The 25,199-nt window shown below is 37.5% G+C and overlaps 1 protein-coding gene across 1 annotated transcript in view; it reads right to left on the bottom strand.

Moving 5' to 3' along the window:
* Window positions 1-24,913, bottom strand: part of KLKB1 (kallikrein B1) — a 31,458-nt gene extending 6,545 nt beyond the window's left edge. The window contains exons 1-11 of the mRNA XM_006160467.3: window positions 24,833-24,913; window positions 24,172-24,230; window positions 19,096-19,258; window positions 17,094-17,200; window positions 15,542-15,701; window positions 15,050-15,159; window positions 4,314-4,473; window positions 3,468-3,577; window positions 3,141-3,303; window positions 2,931-3,043; window positions 2,596-2,764 (exon numbers count right to left, since the gene is read on the bottom strand). Coding sequence (XP_006160529.1) covers window positions 2,596-2,764; window positions 2,931-3,043; window positions 3,141-3,303; window positions 3,468-3,577; window positions 4,314-4,473; window positions 15,050-15,159; window positions 15,542-15,701; window positions 17,094-17,200; window positions 19,096-19,258; window positions 24,172-24,229 — 1,313 coding nt within the window. The 5' untranslated portion in view covers window position 24,230; window positions 24,833-24,913. The remainder of the gene's footprint in view (window positions 1-2,595; window positions 2,765-2,930; window positions 3,044-3,140; window positions 3,304-3,467; window positions 3,578-4,313; window positions 4,474-15,049; window positions 15,160-15,541; window positions 15,702-17,093; window positions 17,201-19,095; window positions 19,259-24,171; window positions 24,231-24,832) is intronic.
* Between the last annotated feature and the right edge of the window lie 286 nt (window positions 24,914-25,199).

The raw sequence follows: 25,199 nt of genomic DNA, 5'->3' as shown, positions 1-25,199 counted from the left end.
AAATGCAATGCCCGTGAGGCAAATCCACACGGGAAGGTTATTTGTTCTAACACAGAGACCTCCCGGACCTGTGCCATGATCAGGGCAGGCTAAGGCTGGGAGTGGCTTATGACTTTGGGATCCAGTTGGGGTCCTGTTTCTCTCTGTCTCTTTCCCCTCTCTCAATAAACACATTTTAAAAAATAAAATCTAAGGGTCAGCATCTGGTGTGGTGGTAAAGGTGCTGATTACCACATAGTTGACCATGGTTTGAGTTCTGGCCTGTGAGTGCATGTGCCCAAAATCCCAGGAAGAGAATGAAGGAAAAGGGATTGCGGTATGGCTATCCCTCCTGGAGGATGATTTTTCACTTTTCCTCTCTCAGTCTCTTTCTGTCTCTCTCCAATGAGTGTATACACCCTAGGGAAAAAAAAAAAAGTAAATATTTAAAATTTTAAAAATAGGGGACCAGCAGATGGTATGATGGCTATGTCGCTGGACTCCATGTAGTTGATGATGGTTTGAGTCCCTGACCTGGTGGCTTAAACTCAGGCCAGGTGCCTGTGTGTGCATGCTCAAGATCTCTAGAGGAGAATGGAGGAGAAGGGATTGCGGTGTGGCCATCCCCCCTGGGGGGGTGATTTCTCACTTTCTGTCTCTCTGTCTCTCTCTGTCTTTCTGGCGAGCGCATGTGCCCTATAGCAAAAACCTCTCCAAAAAAAAATTTTTTTTAAAAAACAAAATCTTTATTTTGGAAACTGAAAACTTGAATGAACTCTTAAAAGATGGATATATACAAAGTAAGTGCAAAATTAGAATATAAAGGAAAGTATTATTTTGTTTAAAGACTCAGAAGTTTTGTCACCATCAAGTGAGTGGCGTAAGAGATGCACACATGAAATTCTAAGAAGAATGAGGGAGAGGTCAGGGCAACGAGGCGTTCCTTCGATGAAGTCAGAGTATTTCCAGGTCTGCTTTCTCTTCACAACTCACAACCCTGAGTCTTAAAGAATGAAAATTCTTGGTCCAAAACTGAGATGCAGTCAGTCGACAGGAACCTACTATTTTCCATCTTAGGGTCTTTTCTTCTGGACCACTCCCCACTCCTTAGCAAGGCCATGTGCAGCAGAGCTGCCAACTGAAATGTCTCCACCACAAGGTGACGGCATGAGGGAGCCTGCTCTGCCCAGCTGAGCTGTGGCCTGCTCCATTTCAGTAGCAGGATTCTCAATCCTGGTACAGGGCAACCTGGGCCCTGCGCTTCTAGGCAAGAAAGCCATAGATTTTACTACACAAAAATACTTCATGTTTATTTATGAGAGGGATCAAATATCTTTGAGAATAAAAGGTCCCTTACTGTGGCCAGCAGGTGGCATGATGGTTAAGGTGCTAGACTCCCATATGACTGACTGCAGTTCAAGTCCTGGACCTGGTAGCTTGCTTTCTCACTTTTTCTTTCTTTCTCTGTCTCTTTTTTGGTCAAATTAACATAATAATAATAAATTAAATATTTTTTTAAAGTTCCCACTGCTCTCCTTTTCAATCTTCTATGAGTAAAAAATAAATAAAACACTGACAGTGAATTATCTTCATACAAATCCCTTGGCAAATAGTCACTCCTTTATTTGGGCTATTGGTATCTCTCTTTCTTAGTTGTATGCTTTATCCATTTTTGCATTTCTTGTTAAATAGAGTAATCATAGCTTTTATTTTTCAAGTAATTTTTATGTTATAGGTACCAGGCAAGCCATGTTAGTGTGTCACTTAATCTTTTAATAACTTTATGTTTTAGGTACTATTAATCATATTTTAAGTAAAATCAAACTCAGAGAGATTTATAAATTACCCAAGGTCCCACCTTTAATAACTGACAGAGCAAGGACTCAAGCCCTAATCTAACTATAAAATGGAAGAGCTTGACATTCTGTTATATGTGCTACTTGCCCAATAAAATAGAAATATTATATCAAACTATATATGTTGACATATATCAAGTGATAAACTATCACTTTTTTATATTATTAATGTTATTGTTTGTGAATCAAAGAGCAGAAAGTAAAATTTTGATGGGCTTGAAAAATAAGTCTTTGAAGAATACATATAGAGACTCTATAGCTGGAGGGGGTAGCAATTGAGGTATGTATTTTTAGTTCCTCTTTTTATGCAGGAGTGATATCCACTCAGAGCAGTTAACCTAAAAGCAGGCAACTCTATTCTGGGGCTGATGGGTGAATGAGCATGCAGAGCCTATTAGTTATTAAACATTTTCAATACTATTCCTCTTCCGGGAGTATTACTGATTATGGAGTATGTTCCTCTAGAGGCATGTAAAGCATTGCCAAGTCCTTTGTGTTTGGGGTTATTGCAAAATACTAGTCTGGTAAGTAAGTTTGTCAGTCTAGCTATTTGAGTTTATAGCTAAGGATAGTGTTTTTTATTAAAAGGGAACAACTGTCCATTAATACATTAGGTCATTGAGAAGGTCACGGTGAGTTTTTCTATGAAAAACGCATCATGACTTTCCCGACCACTCAGCAGTACATGATGATGGAGAAACTGACTCTAGATTCCTCAAGATGGAAGACGAGACCGTGGATAGGACGCATCCAGACTTACTCATCGAAGCAATGGGCAGCCGTCAGGACCCACCGGTCTCCAATGATTGACCCTCCACACTGGTGGCTCCGAGCTGCCAGCTTCACTTGCAGGCTGACCTGCCAGGGCCATTCTCCCCAGGAAGAATTTGTTCCTCCAACAATACGTGCATTTGTTTTTGTTGTACAGACTGAAAAGAGAGTGTTAAAGCTAACGGTTGGTATTAGAAGTGAATCAGAATCCCAGTCAGCCAAGGAAAACAAGACATATAATGCCATTATGTAAAACTATGCACACTATCAACGCAATATAGTTAGTACCCCTTTACAGTTCATGAAAAAGTGAGGTTTACTCACCAGAGCCATCCCCAATTTTACACAATCTTAAAGAATAACCAGAAATCTTTTTTGTTTCAGATGTAATCCTAGTTGGAGAACCATCCAAAGATAATCTTAAGGAACACTTACACCTAGGTAAAATCAACAGTATAAAGATTAAACCTTCGCAGAGGCAGAAATATACAAAATGATGTTGTCGGCTGGCTTTGAGAATCAAATTCCCCTTACTTCTCTCCTTTACAGTCTTCCGGGAGTAAAGAATAAGTAAAAAACTGACAGCGAATTATTTTTGTACAAGTCTCTTGGCAAATAGTCACTCCTTTGACAAAGGTCACATTCAATTCTTCCCCTTCAAAGTCAACTCCAGAGTAAATTTTGGAATGGCAGAGTTCTGCGCCAATTACAAACATAAAAAGAAACAAAATGAGAAAAGCAATAAACCATATTTACACAAATTTCTGGTTTCTGGAAAATGGTTTCATCACTGTTACATGTAGAAAATCATAAAACTTGTTTTGTCATATTTTTTGTAAAATTATTATTGAATTACATTACCAGGCAAAGTTTTTTTGCAGGTTAAAAGGCTATATCCAGAGATGGCATTTTCTTCAGGAGTAGGGGAACTGGGTGTCCCACTTTTAGAAGTCTTAAGGAAACAAACATTTCTATTTAAAAAAAAAAGGGAGAGAAAAACAAAACTGCATTAAAGGCATTAGGCGATGCAAAGCAGCTCACAGCAAAATCCAGCTCTGTGCATTTTATTCTTCTGAGAAACTCTTTTCAAAGTAAATCAAACTACAGGATTCATAATAAATTACAGTGATCAAATGTAAATTAAGCTACAACTCCTTCTGGAGAAAACTAATAGGCACAGCTAACCTGAAGAGAGACAATAGTATAAAATTCTACCCTGTAGTTGAGAAAACAAAAAATATCAAAGAACAGATTTTGAGGATTTATGCTCCCAGTGCTATTAGATAACCGCATACCCTTCTTAGCCCCGTGCTGAATGTAAAGCAAAGAGCGGGTTATCTGAGAGTAGAGATCAGACCACAACCCTGATCAGGACGGACAAGGTTCTAGTTTCTGAAACAGAGAGGATTTAAGAGCCATGCTTAAAGGGAACGGTTTCTACTTCAAGCTAATATAAAACGTTCAGATCAGTAAGAAGGGCGTCAGATCCAGTTTCCTCATGGGAAAACATTTTCAGTGGTAGGTTTGTCTTAAGTAAGAGAAACTAGGTAGAGAAATCTGTTGATCTCTTAAGTAATCTACACCCGGCAGAAAACCACCATGTAAACTGCAGTTCAAAGTGTTTTGAAGAAAATGAACAAAACTTTTTTAAACTTCTACCTATAAAAGTGATAAAAGAATAGCCACAGCTGCGACGTTCACACTTGCCTTTGTGATTCTACGTTCCATGCGTTCGTATAGAAGGTGAAGAAGAGGCAGCTGGGCTGATGGGTGCAGATGGTCCGACAGACAAAAGCATCCGGAGTGGTAACTCTACCCACATCCACGTCTGAAAACGCAAGATGCTGGAATATGTTCATGTGGCAACCTGTGGACTCATGGAAGGAAGACGGTGTCTATCAGTAAATGACGAGATACTCACCTGGCTTATACTCTGTCATCACTACTAAGGAGATGATGATTATAAAGGGATTTTGAAAAGCTAATGGAAAATGAAATTGAAGGTCATATTTATTTTGGTACAAAATTCTAAAGTCCATGCATAAGTTTTTTTCATAATACTCATTTTCCATGATCTTTTTTTCTTCATTAATGGTAGAGTACATGCATGCACATGAGAGAGAGAGAGAGCTGAGCACCCTACATATGGTCTTCTCCAACCACAATCTCCTTCCCACGGTTAAATGGATCTGGACACTCGCATATGTGACTGGCATGTTTCAGGATGACCGGGCCAGGGATTTGAACCTTAGTCACCATGTGGGATCCTGCTTCTCTTGAGCAGCATATTACCATGGCACCATGGCGTTGTGCCCGCCACAAAATTCTGAAGAAAGACCCTTTCTATTTATTTTTCACAGTACTAGACATCCTATGTAAAAATGTCTTTTAAAATATCTCCAAATTTGTTCTTTGCCATTTGAAGAAGGCAAATTTTTCCTAACATTGATAAGGATGGATTTTTATGGCAGAGAAATAAAATAGCTTCATCTACTTTCCAAGCTCATCTTCCACTGGTAAAAATATTTTGTTACTTAACATGTGTTCACAGTTTCTTTCTATTACCCTAACCCTGAATTGCAGGTCTTAGGAACATAGAGTTTTAAGTCATATTTTCCTGAATATTATTAAAAAATAATTTAATAATCAGGACCAGCAGTTAGCGTAATAGCTATGTCACTGAACTCCCTTGTAGTTGATCACGGTTCAAGTCCTGGACCCAGTGGCTTAAACTCATGCCAGGTGCATGTGCATGTGTTCCCAAGATCCCAAGAGGAGAATTGGAGGAGAAAGGAGTGCGGCGTGGCCATCCCCCCTGGGGGGTGACTTCTTGCTTTCTGTCTCTCTGTCTCTCTCTGTCTCTCTGGCGAGCGCACATGCCTTGTAGCAAAAACCTCTCAAAAAAATTTAATAATAAAGAGATACAAAAATACTAGATATATAACAAAAATGCTTTATGTCAAATAAAATTTAAAAAGATAAAACCCTTTTATTATTGATATTTAATCTTCTTAATTCTATTTTTATTTGTGTTTATATTATTTGCTCAGTTTACTCAATTCGATCACCCATAAATTCTATTAAAATTATAGAAGCTTAAAAAATAATAATAGCAATTATGGAAAGGACAAAAGCAGTCATGATTTAAAACAACATATTGGCTCAAGGGAAAGCCCTTTCCATACTATGTTAATATAGATAGCATAGAAAATTAGACTCAACTAACAAAATGTTTTCCTAAAATTTTAGAAATACAGACTTTTGAAGCTAGACAGGAATTGATGAGCCACCTACGTCCACCTGTAAGTGCCTCCTCACAAGGACGTCCATACCAGGCTGTTCCACAGCTTTCACTTAGACGTTTACAGTGACAATGAGCTCATGACCTCAGTTTCTTTTCTAGACTACTCTAGAGGTTAGGATTTTTTTTTTTAATGTTCATCACAGTAAGTTCATACTGCAATTATGGTTTAAAAAAAAAAAAATCAGCATCCTAGGAGCCACTAAAGGAGCCCAACAGAGTTGAAGCTACCAAAGCCCCTTCCAGATAATCATTATTATTTGACTTGCCTGGAAGTTCCTGAGAAATCCCATTAACCAAGTTTGAAGTTATTTGATCTGACCATAGGGCTTACCAGCAAAATTACTAGCCTTTTCTTTGGGAATATTTCTTAAAAAGCAATTATAAAACATCACAGGGTCAGCCTGTGGTATGGTGGTTAAAGCAGCTGGATTCCACATGGTCAACTGTGTGGTTCAAATCCCAGACCTAGTGTCTGGAGAAACATGCCAAGTTCATGTGTACATGTGCTCAAAATCCTGAAAGGAGGGAGAGAAAAAAGGAATTGCAACAAGATCATCCGCCATGGAGCTGCTTTCTCGTTTTCCCTCTCTCTCCCTCTCTCTCTCTTTCTCTCTCTCTGTGTGTGTTTCTCTCCAGTGAGCACACATACCTTCTGGCAAACTTTAAAAAAAAAATCACAGAAATCTAACACAGTAATAACATCCGGTACAAACAAGAGGCCAATGAAAACTCTTAAAATGAAAACTTGAGGGACTTGTGAAAAGAGACGTCCACAGAAAAATTAGAAAATGTCTGACATATTCTAGGGACTCTAGAAGGGCACACCGATATCCAGGGCTGTGCCCATGACCATGAAAGACCTGGAAAACCCCTGAGTTCTCATTGCTGCCTGGTTTTGAGTTCTGTGCTCTCTGAACTCAGTGCCACCAGAAGTGAAGACTGAGCAAAAGTCGGAAAGTGCCTTCCTGAGTTCAGTGCTCAGGAAGGACACATTCCCACAGAACCCTTTGTTAGGAACTGTGAAAAGTCTGAAAATGCATTGGTTATGGGCATTTAAGAAAATAGCTATAGAGACTTTAGTGATGGTACACAACAAAGAATACATATTTTATAGATTTATGTGCAGAAAGTCACTAAACAGACAAGAGCAACAAAAACAGTAATAAGAGAAGGAAATATGATATTCAGAAGTTGCTATATTCTATTATTTAAAGGGTCTACTTGTTTACAAAAATATTGCACCACATAAAAAAAAAAAGTATGGTTGAAATTAAATAACATACTTCTAGGGAATCAGCAGTTAGCGTAATGGCTATGTGGCTGGACTCCCACGTAGTCGACCGCGGTTCGCGTCCCGGACCTGGTGGCTTAAAACCCACGCCGGGCACGTGTGCATGCGTGTGCAAGATCCCGAGAGGAGAATGGAGGAGAAGGGATTGCGGCGTGGCCATCCCCTCTGGGGGTGATTTCTCGCTTCCTGTCTCTCTGTCTCTCTCTGTCTGTCTGGCAAGCGCACGCGCCCTATAGTGAAAAACCTCAAAAAAATAATAAATAAATAAATGAATAAAAATAACATACTTCTATACAAAAATAGCTCGATGAAGAAATCACAGAAAATTAGAGAATACCTTGTAATCAATAAAATTCAAACCACAGCATAATAAAACTTATAGTGTGCAGCTAAAGCAGTGCCTAAAGAAAAATTTATAACTCTTAATACCTGTGTTTAGAAAAAAAAAAGAACTTTTTAAAAATACACTCCACCTTAAACTATAAAATGAAGAGCAAACCAAAAGTAAGCAAAAGAAAGAAAAAACTATAAAAATTAGACTGAAAAGAGGCTCTTGCACTGCTTTAGCTGCAACCTATAAATTTTGTATCGTATGTTTTGATTTTTATTGATTGCAAGGTATTTTCTAATTTTCTGTGGTTTCTTCACTGGGCTTCATGGAATGAGGTGAAGATGTTCTCTCTTCTTCTATTTCTTAGAAAAGTTGGTGAGTAACTATTACACATTCTTTGAATGTTTGAGATAATTTAGTGGTGAAGACACCTGGGCCGAGGCTGATTTTGTGCAAAATTTGCGACTACTGATTCGAATTTGTACTGATTCAAATCAGAACCTTAATAAATCAAGGTACTGATTCATTACCTCGATACAAATCTAGTTAAAGAAAGTTACAAGTATTTTTATTTACCAAAATAAAGCCTCTTATGAATATTGACTCAAAGGCTCGATTAGATGTTACCAAACAAGATTTAGCAACAGAAGGAATTATACTCCATGGCCAAGTAGAAGCTATTTCAGGAATATGAGGTTTTTCTGACATAAGAATCAGCCAGTGTAATATTAGTTGAATATCATCAGCAGCATGATGAGAGTCATCTATGGAGAACCCATAGTTGACATCAGACTTAGTGGTGAAGGACTAGAGGCTTTTTCCTAAAATCAGGAATAAGACAAAAATGTTTATTCTCAACACTTCTAATCAACATTGTACTGGAGATTCTAAGTGGATGATTATAAGAGAAAATAAAATTAAAGACATTTCAGATTAGAAAGAAAGAAATAAAATCATCTCTATTCACAATTGACATGATCTTGTATATAGAAAATCCTAAGGGGTCTACAAATATCTGTGAGAGCTAATAAACAAGTTCAGTAAGATTACAGGGCCACAAGATCAATATATAAAAATCAATTTTATTTCTATACATAGGCAATGAAAAACCCTAAAATGAAATTAAGAAAATAATTCATTTACAGTAGCAGCACAAGGGATAAAATATTTGAGTATATTTAATATAATAAAAAAATACAAAATTCCTATACAGAAAACTACAAAGTATCATTGAAAGAAATTAAAGATCTAAATACATAGAAAGCCACCCCATGTTTATGGACCAGAAAATTTAATATTGTTAAGATGGCAAAACTTTCCAAATTGATCTATAGATCCAATGTACCTCCTATCAAAATCCTAGCTGCCTTTCTTTATTTTTTTTTGCAGAAATGAACAAATATTCTAAAATTCATAAAGAAATGCAAAACATCCAGAATAACTAAATAGATCTTGAAAAAGAACAAAATTAGAGGACCCAGGGTGATTTTAAAGATTACTACAAAGTTTATTGTGTGTAACTGCATAAAGATAGACATATGAATCTATGAAATAATAATAATACTGTTTGTCCAGAAACAAATTCTTACCTTTATGAACAACTGATTTTTCAAAAAGAGTTCCAAGACATTTCAAGGAGCAAAGGATAACCTTTTCAACAAATGATGTTGGAACAAATGACTATCCAAACACAAAAGAACTAAGTTGTATGCTTAGCTCGCTCCATGTACAAAAATGAACTTAAAATGCATCAAAAGTGTAACTGTAAGAGCTAAAACTATAAAACTAAGAACAAAAGATAGGCATAAATCTTCTAACTATAGGTTAGAGTTTTTTTGTATACTGCACCAAAACCACAAGTAAAAGAAATTCAAGCTTAAAAGTGTACTATAAAGAAAGTGAAAAGGTGACCCACAGACTTAGACAAAGTTTGCAAAAAATACATCTTGTCAGAGTATAGTATTCAGAATACATAAGGGCCTTCAAGAAATTCATAGAAAATGCATACTGTGAAAAAACTCTTCATGCATTTCATTTTTATACCAAAATAGCTCATATTTTAATCCCATTTTCTCATAAACTTTTGAAGTCTCTTTGAATATTAAGAACTCCTAGAATTCAATAATAAAACACAAACAACCAATCATTTTTAATGGACAAAGGATTTAACCAGACGTTTCCTTGGGGAATTTATTTAAATTGCTAATAAGTGCACAAAAAGATACTCAGCATCATTAGTCACTAAGGAAACGTATATCAAAACCATTAGTGAGATACCACTTCACACTCACCAGGAAGGCAATAACAAAAAAGGAAATAACAAACATTAATGTTGTGGAGAAATTCAAACCCTCGGTTATTGCTGGTAGAAATGTAATATTGTGCAGCTGCTCTCACAAAGGTAAACATAGTTATCAAATGACCCAGAACTTCCAATCCCAAGTACAGTGGGCCCCCTTATCTGCGATTCACAGACCACAGTTTCCATTACATACAGTCAACTGTGGTCTGAAAATAGGTGAATAAAATCAAATAAAATATCTTAAGAGAGAAATTCATATAACTTTTACTACAATATACTTTATAATTGTTCTATTTAATTACTCTTGTTAATCTCTTACTGTTGCCTAATTTATAAATTAAACTTTATCGTAGGTACCGTATATACGAAAATGGAGTCTACATATGGTTCAGTACTATTCATTGTTAGTAACAACCCGCTGTTAGTAACAACGGATTGATACTAACAATTGACTGGGTTTCTTGAAACTTATCTCCTGAGAATAGGCGGGAATACTGTTTATAAACCAGAGAATCAAAAACATTTGTATACCCAAGAACTGGTATCCATAGAAGCATTGCTCATAAGAGCCAGAAAGTGGAAACAACTTAAATGCTCATTAACTGATAAACAGATAAGCAAAATATGGTTTATCCATACAATGGAGTATTAATTATAGGAAAGTGGAAACAATTCTAATGCTCATTCACTGATAAACAGATAAGCAAAAAATGGTTTATCCATACAATGGAGTATAATTTAATAATAAAAAGCCGTGAAGTACTGACATATACTACAATATGGACAAACCTTGAAAACATCACAATAAATGACAAGTCAATGTAAAATATCTCCTTTTAGGTAAATTGCATGATTGTATTTATATGAAATGTTCAGGATACAGCCCAGCCTCTGCAAGTCAGACTGCAGTACTGGAAGCTGTATGTCTAAAAGCACAGTTTGGATGCCCAGTCTGGTCAGCTTATAAACATGGGGCACATGGATGGGCATGTCCAGGAAACTGGGGGCTGGAGGCCTAGAGAATGAGGATCACCGCGTGATCAGACCCTGTTGGGTGTACTTATCTCCCTCTCACACATCTTTCTATGGGGAATTTAAAAAATTCTTTTTTTTTCAGAATAGTCATGTGCATAGAGACAGATAGTAGATTAGTAGTTGCCAGGGAATTCGGAGAGGTGAAACTAGGGAATGTATACTAATGGACACATGCTTCTTTTGGAGTGATAGATGTGTTCTGGAGCTCGATAAGGGGTGAGCATTGCACAGTTTTGAATATACTAATAGTCACTGAATTGTAGTCTTTAAAAGGGTTGATTTTATGTTATGGAAATTATATATCACAATTTTAAAATCTATCCTGAAAAGATAAAGCATGCTATATTAAAATATCAAAGAATGATATAAAAATGATATAGGATTTGTACAGACATCAGTGAATTTTTCACTAGATTTGCAGCAGTTATACTATGAATTCTCAAACATATCTTCCTATAAACTACTGGTAAGCCCCATCTTTTTCACTGTGTACCTATGATCATAAGAGGTTTTTATATTTATCCACAGTAAATATATGCAATCTTCCAGTCAATTATCCTAACCCTACTGAAATTGTTTTTATTTTACTTTTCTTACCTAATATGTCTGGCAATTCTTCTATTAGTTTTTTTTTTTTTTTTTTTTTTTTGTGATATTCTTGCTATAGGGCACGTGCATTCACCAGAAAGACAAAAATCAAGACAAAAATCCCCCCCCTCCAGGGGGATGGCCATCCCACAATTCCTTTTCCTCCAAAATCCTTCTCTAGGGATTTTGGACATGCATACATATGTGTCCGGCTTGAATTTCAAGCTGCCAGGTCTGGGACTTGAACCATGGTCAACCATGTAGGAGTCTAGTACTTTAACCACTACACCACCTGCTGGCCCCTATTAGTCTTAACTATAGGTATTTTGGTGATGTCTATTCCAATTATGCTATCTGATTATACTCAGAAGCATAATATTGTTCCTATAATTGCAGTTTTATCATCCAACTCCATTTATTAGACTAATTTTCCCAAAAGATGGTAAAAATAAACACTTTTTTTTCTAGTTCATATTCTCTTGCTTTTGGTTTGGAAAATACACTTGCCACCACAAAAGAGAATTTAATAAGTAATGTGATAAGAATTTTCCCTATTAGAATTGCAAATAATTTTGTCATAGTAACTGTGGAATTTGTGATTATCTTAAAACCATTCAAAATCACACAGGAAGAGGGACAAGAGAAGGAAGTCTGTGAACATAATGAGTTCATATATGGGTTGAGGTAGGAGGATTTATAATGAAAAAAATTAAGGGAAAGATGCTAAATGTGATGACCCAGGTTCAAGTTCTACGTCTGTACATCTCATGTGTGACCTTGAACACATTGGTTCACCTTCAGGAGGCTTAGGTTTCTTGTCTGTGACTTAAGAAAGTCCTTGGTGAAAGTAAACCCAAAAGATAAATGCCTAGTAATGACTATAAATGATGAATTTTACTAAGCAGATAGTCCCAGAGATAGCCTTACTACAGGTTTAGGAGGTATCTGCCTAATAGATGTTCCCTAAGGAATGTGAAAAACATGCCAGCAAATGCTACGTGAAGTAAGACAAACTATGAAAGACAAACACTGTATATCACCACCCACTATATCCTGAATGTCTGCACTCTATGGCAGATACTGAAAGATCTACAGATATAATAGTAGGGAAGACAGTGTAAATGCCACAGACTATGTGGGGGACAGGTAGATAGTTGGGAGGAGGGCTCAGGAAAAATACATTTAATAGACATAGGAGTATAAGGTTTTCCATTGAAAATTATGTATATAATGAGGCCAGCAAGTGGTGTAGTGGTTACTTTTCTCAACTCCCACATGGCTACTACAGTTTGAGTCCTGGAATCCATGGCTTGAAAATCACGTTGTGTGTGTGTGTATTATGCGTGCACGTGCGTGCACACATGCACATGCACACCCAGGATCCCAGGAAAAGAATAAATAAAAAAGGATTGTGGTGTGGTCATCCTTCCTGGGGGGTGATCTCTCCCTTTCCCTCTCACTGTCTCTGTCTCTCTCTCTGGCAATTGCATAAGCCCTAAGGCAAACACTTCTAAAAATAGGTATGTAGTAATATCCTTGATTTGATTATCATGTACCGCATGCATACTTTGAAAAGCCATATTGTGTGCTATAGGAATATACAAATATTAAATGCAAATTTATAAGAAATCATAAAATAAAATTTTTTAAAGCATTTCAAAATTTTTCCTGAAATATCCAGGATTTTTACAACTTTGTAAAGGCCATTTAACTAGATTGAAGTAGTATGCGAACTCACTGCAATGTAAAAGCAAACAGAACAGTCAGAGATTAGGCTAGGTGTAGACAGTGCTCTTTCAGGTTGTGAACCGCAGCTATGAAAGTGTCAAGACAGCAGGATCTGTTTAGTTCCCTGGTGGGTGTGACAAATACTTAGAGCAACAAGGCTGTGTACAGAATGGAACAAGTTCAGGTAGAGGCCTCTCTCCTACAGTTTAAACCTTCAAAAACTCTCAGGAAAAAAACATAAATATGAAAAGTAGGTAACCAATAAACTTGAACCAACAGATCTAGCACATGCTACCAAGAAGGTACCCTGGGAGAAAGAGGAGGTAAACAAGAAAAGAGACTCACTATTGACAATTCCCCAGTCTCCCACAGTGAGGTCCTAGCCTAGCACCCAACACAGGCTCAGCGATGAGCAGCAAATACTGAGCAGAACTGGCTGCAAACAATTGGTTTCAAAAGCATCTTGTCACTAACAACCTGATACACTACACAAGGTGGAATTTCATGGCAGTTTTGGGGGATATTTAACGAAAATCACCAGTATTTCTGAAATGGCTGTGTTTATTGATTCATTGGGGAAGAGTAGGTTCACCAGATATGCATACCATAAAGAAATGATCTTGGGCCAGTTGGTGGCTAAGGCAGCTAGATTTCACGTGGCAGACTGCATGGTTTGAATCCTGGAACTGGAGGTTTACAAAACATGCTAGGTGCACGTGTGGGTGCACAAAATCTCAAAAAGGAGAAAGGAAGAGAAGGGATTGCAACATGACCATCCTCTGTGAGTGGTGCTTTCTCATTCTCTCTTTGTCTCTCCAGCAAGCTCATGTGCCCTTAAGCAAAAAAGGAAAAAAAAAAAAAAGAAAAGAAAAGAAATGACCTTACCGTTTTTTCTACAGTGTCTGTATTGTGCTGCTTGCCATTATTTTTGTTATGGGAGTATTGTCACAAACTAGTGCCTTAAAACAATAAAAATTTAGAGAGTCAGCAGGTGGTGCGGTGGTTAAGGGTGCTTGGACTCCCACATGGCCAACTGTGGTTTGAGCCCCGGACCTGGTGGCTTGCTTTCTCACTTTCCTTCTCTCTCTCTCTCTCTCTCTCTCTCTCTCTCTCACTCTGCCCCTCTCTGGTCAAATTAAAATAAATAAATTAAGTTCAATAAAATAATTCTTAAAAAAATACAAATCTTAGAGTTCTGGAGATTGGAAATCCAAAATGAGACCTACTGAGCCAAAATCAAGATGGCAGCAGAGTTTCATTTCTTTTGGAAGCTCTCTTTCTTCTTTTTGGTTTCTAGGAGCACCTGCATTCCTAGGCTCAAGGACCCATCCTTCCTTTTGCCTCTCTCTCTAAGACCCTTGTGACTATATTGGGCCCATCTTCAGATCCAGAACCATCTTGCTATCTTGAAGTCTTTAACTTAGTCACATCTACAGAGATCCTTTTGCTGAGTAACAGAACACATTCATAGGTTCCATTGTTTAACAAATGGACAGCTCTGCGGTCTCTTATTCTACTTCCTACAGTCATATAGTCAAACAGCAGTCTTGGGGAACCAGCAGTTAGCGTAATGGCTGTCGCTGGACTCCCACGTAGTCGACTGCGGTTCGCGTCCTGGACCCGGTGGCTTAAAACTCACGCTGGGCGCGTGTGCGTGCGTGCCCAAGATCCCGAGAGGAGAATGGAGGAGAAGGGATTGCGGTGTGACCATCCCCCCTGGGGGGTGATTTCTCACTTTCTGTCTCTAATGTCTCTCTCTGTCTGTCTGGCGAGCGCACGCGCCCTATAGTAAAAATCTCTCTGAAAAAAACAAAACAAAACAAAACAAAAAAAAACAAAAAAAACCCAGCAGTCCTACAATTACCAATTTGTGAAAGTGCACAGGGCTTCAGTGAGAATCCAGACACCACATTATCCAGAACCTTGATGCTGGTCGGTGTTCCTCCTGAGCTGCGCTTTAACAGGCAGTTGTTCCTGAATGTGAAGAAAAGAGATTACTTTGCTTCCTAAACGATGAGGTGCATCAGCAAGCCAGGTACGACCCTGACAATGAGTGTGTTAGGGATGGCATTCATCAAGCAGATATTCTTCCTCTGTGCCAGGGAAGGTTAGGATGAGGGGGGCATTATCCAGACATTAAACCCTCATTCTATAGGCACAACCTATAGGTGGACCAAGTAAAATTTACACTGTTCAAGAAAAACGACCCTAAAAATGAGTAAGTATATACAAAGTTTATGCCTAAAAGTCTTGTTTGGTTTTCAGTTGTAAAAAAAAAAGGTTATGAAGAATACAGCTAAATAAGCACCATCTGAAAGCACCACTCTGCATAACAGACTCTATGAATTTTACTCACCGGAACTCCGCTTTGTAAAATGTTTGCGTGGCATATGTGAAAAATTGGCAGTGGATATCATTGGTACACCATTTTTGGCATTCTTCAACACTGTTAACCTTGGACATATTAAAATTGGCTCCTCTCATGTCAATTCCTTTATAGAGGTCTCGGTGACAAGCTGTACAAATAAAGTGCATAAAGCAATTTTAGTCAATTTCCTTCCTAGAAGTAGATCGACTATCATTGTGGCAGGATAGTTTTGAAGAATAAAATCCTGCTAGGGGCAACTTCCCTGTTAATGAGAGAATTTAGATTTTTTTTATTTTGTGCCTAAATTAGCTAACTCCACTTAAAATGAACACAATCACGTGTTTTTTCTCCCTAGAGCACTAGCATTGAAAAGGTATTACTTTGCGTGCAGCAATGCAGATAACTTTGCACTTTGTTGAAATTGTCACTGGGCAGAAAAATAAACAAAGCTATGCTAATGAGGACTGAATGATGTGTTCTAGGGGGTTGTGCTTTTAAACAAACTGATGGGCCTGTGCCCTCTTACATTGAATGAAGGAGCTTCTCTAACTTTCTGTATTACTTCTCTGCATTCAACTACTCATGTCTGATTAAGAATTGCATCTGTAAGCCCTGGCATTGATATCTGTGTCAAATAATTACAAAATGCTCTTGCACATGCATGATTAAATCATTTCCATTCTGTATTAAATTTTTAAAATTCAATTTAAGCACCCTTTTAATTTAAATTCATCTTACATGTCAAAAAATATATAGAAAATTATTTTAATAGACAGTGAACCAAATCAGGCTCTTTTGTTGTTTAGATTCAGACTTATTAGTTAAACAAGCCATCTAACCAGCACTATAAACCTCAATCTTCTGTATGTAGTTTTCCACTTTTAAGAGAATAAAAAAACAACCAAGAACAACAGTAACAAAGTAGAGCTGAAGAAAGGAATCCCTTTTACCATAGCCACAAAATGTGTAAGATACCTAGGGATAAATCTAAGGGAGTCAAAGACCTTTACAAAGAAAACCATGGAAAAACCTTTAAAAAGATACTGAAAATTACATAAAAAAGTGGAAGGACATCCCATATTCGGGGATTGAAAGAATGAACATAATCAAAATGGCAATTCTATCCAAATTAATCTACATATTTAATGTAATTCCAATCAAAATACCAGAGACATTCTTCACAGATCTAGAAAAGACAATCATAGAATTTGTCTGGATTCATAAAAGACCTTGTATTGCCGAAGCAGTCCTACGTAAGAAGAGTGGAGTGGGTGGCATATCACTCCCTGACCCTAAGATATATTATAAAGTTGTGATAATCAAAATAGCATGGTATTGTCACAAAAACAGACAGGTGGACCAATGGAATAGAATAGAGACCCCAGAAATGAACCCCAAAACTTACAGCCAAAACACTTCCCCCCTCTTATCTTTCTGAGTGCTCCCTTCCAAAAGTCCATGGCAGTACAGACTTTAAGCAAAAGCTGTTCTAAGGTAGTTCCATCATTAACTCAAATTTAGCTAAGAAATCCCATCTTACCACTTATTCGATGGCCACATTGTTTTAAGGAATGTCCAGAAATGGCATTTGTTCGATGCACTCTCAGTAGGGTTCCTGTGACACTGTCTTTCAAGAAGCAACCAAACCTGTTTTGAAAGTAGTCACATTTAGGAAGTATAAACATACATTAAGGAATTTTCTAGCGTTTTCTATACACTAGTAAATAATGCCAGGAATAAGGAAAATAATTCTTCTTCCCTGACACTTGCTAGAAACAACATTTTTAGAGGTAGTTCTGTAATATCTAATGATCTGTTCTGTCATATCTAACTTCAGCATTTTCTTAACCTTAAATTTATTTTAAGTACAAAACTCAACTACAGTAAAAAGCTCATTATTCTTCCAGTGTTCTTAAATTTTTAGAGAACTATCTTCCCAAGTGGTAATTATTTTTGTAAAAACTTTTATAACGTTGACTTAAAAAATTGAATAATTCCTGGGACCAGCAGATGGCATAATAGCTATGTCACTGGACTCCCATGTAGTCGACTGCAGTTCGAGTCCCAGACCTGGAGACTTAAAGTCATGCCGGGTGCATGTGCATGTGTGCCCAAGATCCCGAGAGGAGAATGGAGGAGAAGGGATTGCAGTGTGGCCATCCTCCCTGGGGGGTGATTTCTTGCTTTCTGTCTCTCTGTCTCTCTCTGTCTTTCTGGTGAGTGCACGCGCCCCACAGGAAAAAAATTTAAAAAAAAAAAAAAACTCTCAAAAAAAATTGAATCATTCCTAAAAGCTGGATCTGTATAGATGTTCATCTTGCTTATTAACTCTTTGTAGTCTACAGTTAGTGGAAGTTTTTTCTTTCTAGTTTTAATGCCAACCTTAATGGTTAATTTCAACATATACAAGAATTCAAAATCGAACTCAATTTTAAATGCGGCAACTCCAGATATAGTGCAGGTTTTCTGCATTTAACATTTAGGGTCAGAGAATAATTATCTAACTCTTAGTTCTTAAGCTCAAAAAATAGTGAGGATAAGAAAAAAGGTTATGGACATGAAATTGGCAACAACAACAAAAAGTTCCTTCTGGATTTGTCAAAGTGAAAAAAATAAACTCAGCTGACACTATTGCCAAGTATAATGAACATCTTGATGATCTAACAAGATTTTAAATTACCAACTATTTTCCAATACTCTTATTCCTGACTTCCAGTTAATAAGACATATTCACAAATACGCATGTGCACACGCACACACCATTCAACATGGATGCCCACACTGGCTCACAATAGGTATCATTCAAGCCTGCCTTGCCCTTTCCAAGATCCTAAGTTTAGATCTTACTCTTTTATGTTCTCAACAAAATGCTTGTCTGATACTACATTTTCTTAGGACTGCGTCATCCACAACTGTGAGAATGGGTCAATTAAGTATGTTTTCTTATTCAAGTGACAGGTTCATTTGTTATTGTACCCTCTGTTAAGACAGTCTCTTATTGTGCTCATTTTTAAGCATTTTTCTTGAGTCCTTAGATAAAAAATGACTAGCTTCCACGACTTTGATGAATGCAATGATTGACTGAAATGCAGATGTGTAGGTCCAGACACTTTGGCTCAGCAGGTTGGGCTATAGCCTGAATCTGTTCTTATTTCTTTTTTTTAAGAGATATTTTTGCTATAGACCATGTACTCTCACCGGAGAAACAGAGAGAGAGACAGAAAGTGAGAAATCATCCCCCTGCCTGGGGATAGCCACACCACAATCCCTTCTTCTCTATTCTCTTCTTGGGATTTTGGACATGCATGCACATGTGCCTGGCATGAGTTTTAAGCTACTGGGTCCAGGACTCGAACCATGGTCATCGCCATCTGCTGGTCCTCTGAGTCTGTTCTTACAAACTACTCCAGATGAATTTGATGAAGGTGGTCCTGATCCCCATTTGAGAAATGACCCTGAAATAGGCTACATTTTTGTGTGCACAAATGGCTCCATTTGGGGAAAATGAGTGGCTCCTTCCATAATGAAATACCAACTTTTACCTTTTCTCTGAGTCATTAGTTGAACTTGCTGGAAGAAAACTGAAGAGCAAACACCTGGGGTGGAATGTGCACATCATCTGGCAGTGCTGGGCATTGGGGGTATACATGGCAGTGACATCTCCACCTCTGAAGAAGGTATTCTTATAGAATTGAGTCAGACATCCTGTGATACAATCAGTAAAATTAGTTAATTAGAAATGAATGCAAATAATCCTTTTAAGAGACATACATCTGTGTTACTGCAAAGATCTTTAAGACATGACTTTAATTATGGGGACAGAGTTAAATATATCATGGCTGTTATTTGAATAATATATTGATATAGTGTTACTTAGTCATTTTCTGGGTATTTCTGTATAAAATGTGCTTGATTTTTATTAAGTCATATAATAATTTGCACATAAATTATCCCCAACAAAGTATAATCCTATATTGGTTTCTTCCTGTTGCCTAACTAACATGCTATGAAAATAATATGCCTTAAAAAATAGCAAATTTGATCGTTTTTCAAAACTCTTAATAAAAATCTCTATGAGATTCTCACAAATATGAAAGAACAGACAGAGGCAGGCTCTGCTATCTGCATCTCACTTGTTTCTTTCTTTTCTTTTTTTTTTAAGAAAAAAGTTAAGTAACTAAGTCCAGGGTGAACAGATTTGCCCAAGATCCATATGGACAATGAATGGCCTGGTACATAAAGCAGTCTTGTAAACTGCAGATGGCATAATGGTTACATGGACTCCCACATGGCCAATCGCATTTGAGTCCCAGTCCCAGACATGACCAATCGCATGTGAGTCCCACGCCAAGTGCATGTGCATGTGTGCCCAAAGTCCTGAGGGAAGAATGGAGGAGAAGGGATTATAGCATGGCCATCCCACCTAGAAGGTGATTTCTTGCTTTCTCTCTCTCTGTCTCTCTCTGTTCTCTCTGGTGAGCACTATAGCAATATATGTGTATATATATAAATAAATAAAAATAAAAATAAACCTAGTATTTTTCTCATTCATGTCCCCTTTTCTAGCAAGCAATGTTAAATGCTTCCTCTTCTCAGTTTAATTCAAGCAAACGAACGCTCCACCACTGTTTTCTGAGTGTAAGAACTAGGAATTGAATAATTATTCTCTTATCCTAAATGTTAAACTTGTATAATTGAATATTTATTTTTCACTAGGACTTTATATAGTTAGTTTAAAGGCTAAATTGAAAAAAGAGTTTGTTCGCTGTTTGGCATTAATCCCAACTCTAAAGTACTCTGTACTCCACATGTTATTAAATAATTAAGTTCCTTACTGACTCTAATGCATGAACTTGAATTTGCTTTGAAAGACTCATTTCAAAGTCTGCTTACTAAGCTTTCCAGCTTAGGCAGCACATTTGTTTTAGTCAATCAGCCATGAGACAAACCAATGATAACGTTGTGCATCTCTTAGGGCAGTAGTCACTCTTCAGTTGAAATAGCATCTATTTTTGTATTAACTTGCAAGAAATGGGCAGCTTAAACAATATGCACCAGAAGATTTCAAAAAGTTTGTGGAAAATGGAATTAAATTACATTAAAAATGAAATTATTTCTGTACAAAAAAAAAGCCAAGCAAAGCTTTTTCATAACACACATTTCCCATAAACTTTGTGAAGGTCTATAGTATTTTGGTAACTATGAAGATGAGCATTTTTCCTTGCACTATACTGCTGCTTTGGGGATTCTTGCCTGATCTCCCTTATGACCAGCCAGCCCCACTGGGGATTTCTTCTCTTCCTCTCAAAGTTGTGGCTGAGATGATTATCTCTTAAGTAAGGTTTATACTTGGAAGCAGCACAGATATCTTTAGGTAAAAGCTTCTGGGAATACAGGTTCCCAAGTGGCTATGCCAAGATTTCATGTAAACACTGAGTAGTTGGTCCAGTGACAATGCTCCATAAAGACTTCTAGTGTTTGGGCTGACTCCCAGTCACCAAGTAGTCATCCACCCCATCCCAAAGCACATACAAGGGTACCAACAACGGCCACTGCTGGCCTGGTAGTTCCCGTTCTGCACTGAGCCTTTGTGAACCGCCATGGGACTCAGCCAATGGAAGGGAGTGACTAGAATATACTGGCTTTTACAGCTGAATGAAAAGAAAGTTCTAGTCGGCATTTCTGCTAACCCTAAGTCGGAAATAAAGATGGTGACAACAATGAGGATGTTGTTACCCTTATTTGTTAGAGTATATGGAAAGCACATTTTGTAAGTTATCTCATAATGATCATGGCTTTCACATGGACCCCGTGTGAAAGGGTTTTCTGTTTTGTTAAAAACATTAAACAGGAGGGGCAGCAGGTGGCATAGCTGTTAAGGAATTGGACTCCTAGTTGAATGACTATGGTTCAAGTCCTGGACCTGGTCTAAAAATCATGTCAGGCACATGTATGTACACGCCCAAAATTTCAGGAGGAGAATGGAGAAGAGATTGCAACATGGCCATCTTCTTGGGGAGACTTCTCACCCCTGTGTGTGTGCTACGTCTCTTTGCCTGGTGAGAGCACACACCCTATGGCAAACACATTTTAAAAATTATATAAGGCTTACCCTGTAGCCTAGTGGTTGAGGAATCCAGATTGTATATGGCCAACTGTGCTTTGAGTTCCTGCCTGGTGGCTTAAAAAACATGCCAGGTGCATGCACATGCATGCTCAAAATTGGGATGAAGAAATGGAACAGAAGGGATTGTAGTGTGACCATCCCATTTTCCCTAAAGGAAGCACCTCTCTCTCTCTGTGGCAAGCATATGCATCCTCTGGCAATTAAAAAAATTACACAGGGACCAGCAGGTGGCATGGTGGTTAAGGTATTGTACTCCCACATGGCCAACCACAATTCGAGTCAGCTTGCTTTCTCACTTTCCCTCTCTTTCTCTCTGTCTCTCTCTGGTGAGTGCACATGCCCTATAGCAAATTTAAATGAATAATTAAAATAACCAATTAGAAAATAATAAAATATAAAAATTATATAATCAATAAGGAGGAGAAAAATACTCCTAAAAATGAAGTAATGATATAAAAAGATAACTTAGAAAAGAAATACTCATGCTTAAAATATATGGAAAATGGTAAAAATCACAAATACAGGCAGATTAAAACAATTAGAGGTCATTTTACTCACAAGAATACCGAAAATGTACTAACTAGCATTCATGTTCTGATTTTTGCTGCAAATAATAGAAGACCTTGTTCCAGGTGACCTGAGTCAGAACGAAATTTAGTAGTTCAGAAACTAAAAAGCCCCTAGTGAATCTGGCTACAAAAATAACTGCTCATCCGGCTCAATTGATAGCATCTGTAACAATTTGTCTCTTATCTCATGTACTCTGTTCTAGGATGTTGCCATTGGCCTCAGGCGTCAGATCAAGGCAAGACAGGACCAACAGCTTAAGCTCCCGCATTCTTATACAATTCAAGTCAAATTGTGAGCAGAAAACTTTGTTGCAAGATCAGGTTCCCAGTGGGCCATGGCTGCAACAGAAGAGTATGTTCTTCCTAGCTCAAACCTGGTTGGCTCACAAGTGCAGATATGGTGTTAGCAGCAGAAGCAACGTTGCCATAACCACATGAACAAAAATCAGAGAGTAGAAATTCCCCAGAAATAAGTGAAAGTATTGGTTCCAAAAAGGTCCATGTATACCAGGCCACAGAGGCACAGCTGCCTACTGCAGTGGAGGCCTGAGTGGGTAAATGCGCATTCCCCTCCGCTGGTGGAAAAGTCAGCAAGCAAGTAACCTACCTGGAAGGTAATTTCATGATGCATCAGAAAACATGGGAAAAAATCACACCTTTGTGTCTATTATTTTATTTCAAAAAATGTATTCTTCAGAACTAATTGAAGTATGAGTAAGAATGTGTATGCACACACACAAATATCATAAAAAAGTAAGGCTATTAAGCTCCAAAAATATGAGTATGCATTTACATTAAAAGGTGGCTATAGAGGCTGACAGATGGCGTGGTAGTTAAGGGTGCTGGACTCCCATATGGCCAACCATGGTTCGAGTCCTGGACCTGACAGCTTGCTTCCCCCCCCCCCCCGCTCTGTCTCACTCTCTCTCTGTTCAAATTAAAATAAATAAAGTTAAATAAAAATAACTCTAAAAAAAGATGACTATAAATGAAAAATGTCAGTTAAAAGAGTTTCTATAATTAAGAACATCTTTATAAAAAGTATAAATAGATATATATATAAAAAACATCAAAAACAAAAAATGCTATGAAGATGAAAAAGAATAGTAACAAAAGCTATTTCTGCATCTTGCGACTACATGCAATATGTAGCCTCTCATTTTCTGCTTATTGACTTCTCTTTTCTAGCATGACCATGAATTTTTTTCATTGTTTGATTAAAAAGAGAAAAAAATTGAAGCGGCCACAGTCGACAGTATCTCTCTGGCTCATACCCCTCAACAGTTGTAAGTGTGTGTGCGGCAAAGACTACAGTGCAGAAGCGCAATTAGGGTTGAGGGCAGGAGAGTTGTGATTTAGGGAAAAGTTCGGAAGGCATTTTCCTGAAGAAATTAAACCAGTTTACAAATATAAACCTGACCCAGGTTTATCTATCCTAGCTCTAGTATCAGGGGTAAGTAAGCAATCACTGTGGTATGGTTTTCTGAAAGTCATCAGACACTCAGGACCCACCCCTAGAAGTGGCCCAGAGAAAACTCCAACGTGAGTATTTGGACACAGATATATACAATGCCTAACACTCTTTTGAATATTCAGGTACAGTTTTATGTTTGTTTTAATGTGATACCATAGAGTACTGCTTGTTTGTTTTGAGATCTTCTTTGCAGAGAGTCTTCAAACAGAAGTTTCTGTTAACACATGCCTTAAGACTTTCTCACTTCTGGGCTCCTCCCCTTCCTGCCTCGTGTGTCTCCAGCAATATATCTGGAAAGTGGTGCTTGCCTCTAAATATGAAAAGAATACGTGTCCTGAATTACCAGGGGCTGCCTCCTTTTCTAGCTTTCTTCAGGGGTTATGTATCTTGTTTAACTTCTCCTCTCATACACACTCTTAACTTTATGTCTTGTGGATAATTAACTTACCACAGGAAACTGTAGCAAACAAGCAAATGAAATGAGCTGCTTGCTTGAATAAAATCATTCTGGAAAAGAAGACAACATACACATAACTCTGCTGGTTGTAGATCATATTTAAATTATATATAACATGAACCTTAATTGACGGTGCTATCGTCTGAATTGCAAATCAAAGCACACAATTATCAGTATCGAGAACAAGAAGTTATCTGTGCCCAGGGGTTTGGAAAACTTATAATCCTTTCCAAGATACAAATTGAGGACTTTTGACTATTATTGTGCTTATTGTTGATTTACCACCAATGTCGTTAATAATTTTGGGAAAGGAATTAGTAGAGAGGAATTAAACAGTTGTGAAACCTCTGATTTGAACAAAAAGAAAACTACTGTAAATAATGTCAATGCTATCAATCCAGAATCCTTAAGTAAAGAAAAGCTCTGAAAATACTAAATTCCATTTAAAATTTTTAAACCAATCAAATAGTCTCTCTGATTTAAACATATCTTACATTTGAATATTTCCACATATAAAAATGTTAATTCCTTCAAGACTTTTTAAATACCCAGAAAATCAGAACATAAATGAACAGCTCCTTTGTAAGGCAAAATGTATCATTTTTAAAAGCACTTTATTTGGAAGCAGTGAGAAATAATAGAAATTTGCTACCTGAAAGCACAGTTGCTTCTGTGATTCTGGAGGTGAGGGAGTCTCTGGTCACTGGAAAATGAACTGTCTTCAAGCTGGGTTGCTGTGGTACCGCAGGCAATATTTGCTCATTTCCAATATTGACTTTGGATTTCTGCCAGCAGTTTCCACTTTTCGTCCTGTCAACATATTTCATGACCATCCTATTCCTGTGTTCAGCTATTTAATATATTAACTATTTCAGGGAGTGAAGTAAACAAGATGGCAGAATTGAAGTTTCCAATGCTCGTCTCCCTGCAGAAGCATCAATATGAACAACTGTCCATGTACACAAATTCCTTCACAAGAACTAGGAAATCCAGGTAAAGGACCAGACAGTGGTGCAGAA

The sequence above is a fragment of the Tupaia chinensis genome, unplaced genomic scaffold (assembly GCF_000334495.1).
Source record: "Tupaia chinensis unplaced genomic scaffold, TupChi_1.0 Scaffold000685_1, whole genome shotgun sequence".
Lineage (NCBI taxonomy): Eukaryota > Metazoa > Chordata > Mammalia > Scandentia > Tupaiidae > Tupaia > Tupaia belangeri.
Note: the sequence above shows the minus strand (reverse complement) of the source record. Positions and strands in the feature narration are given on the sequence as shown.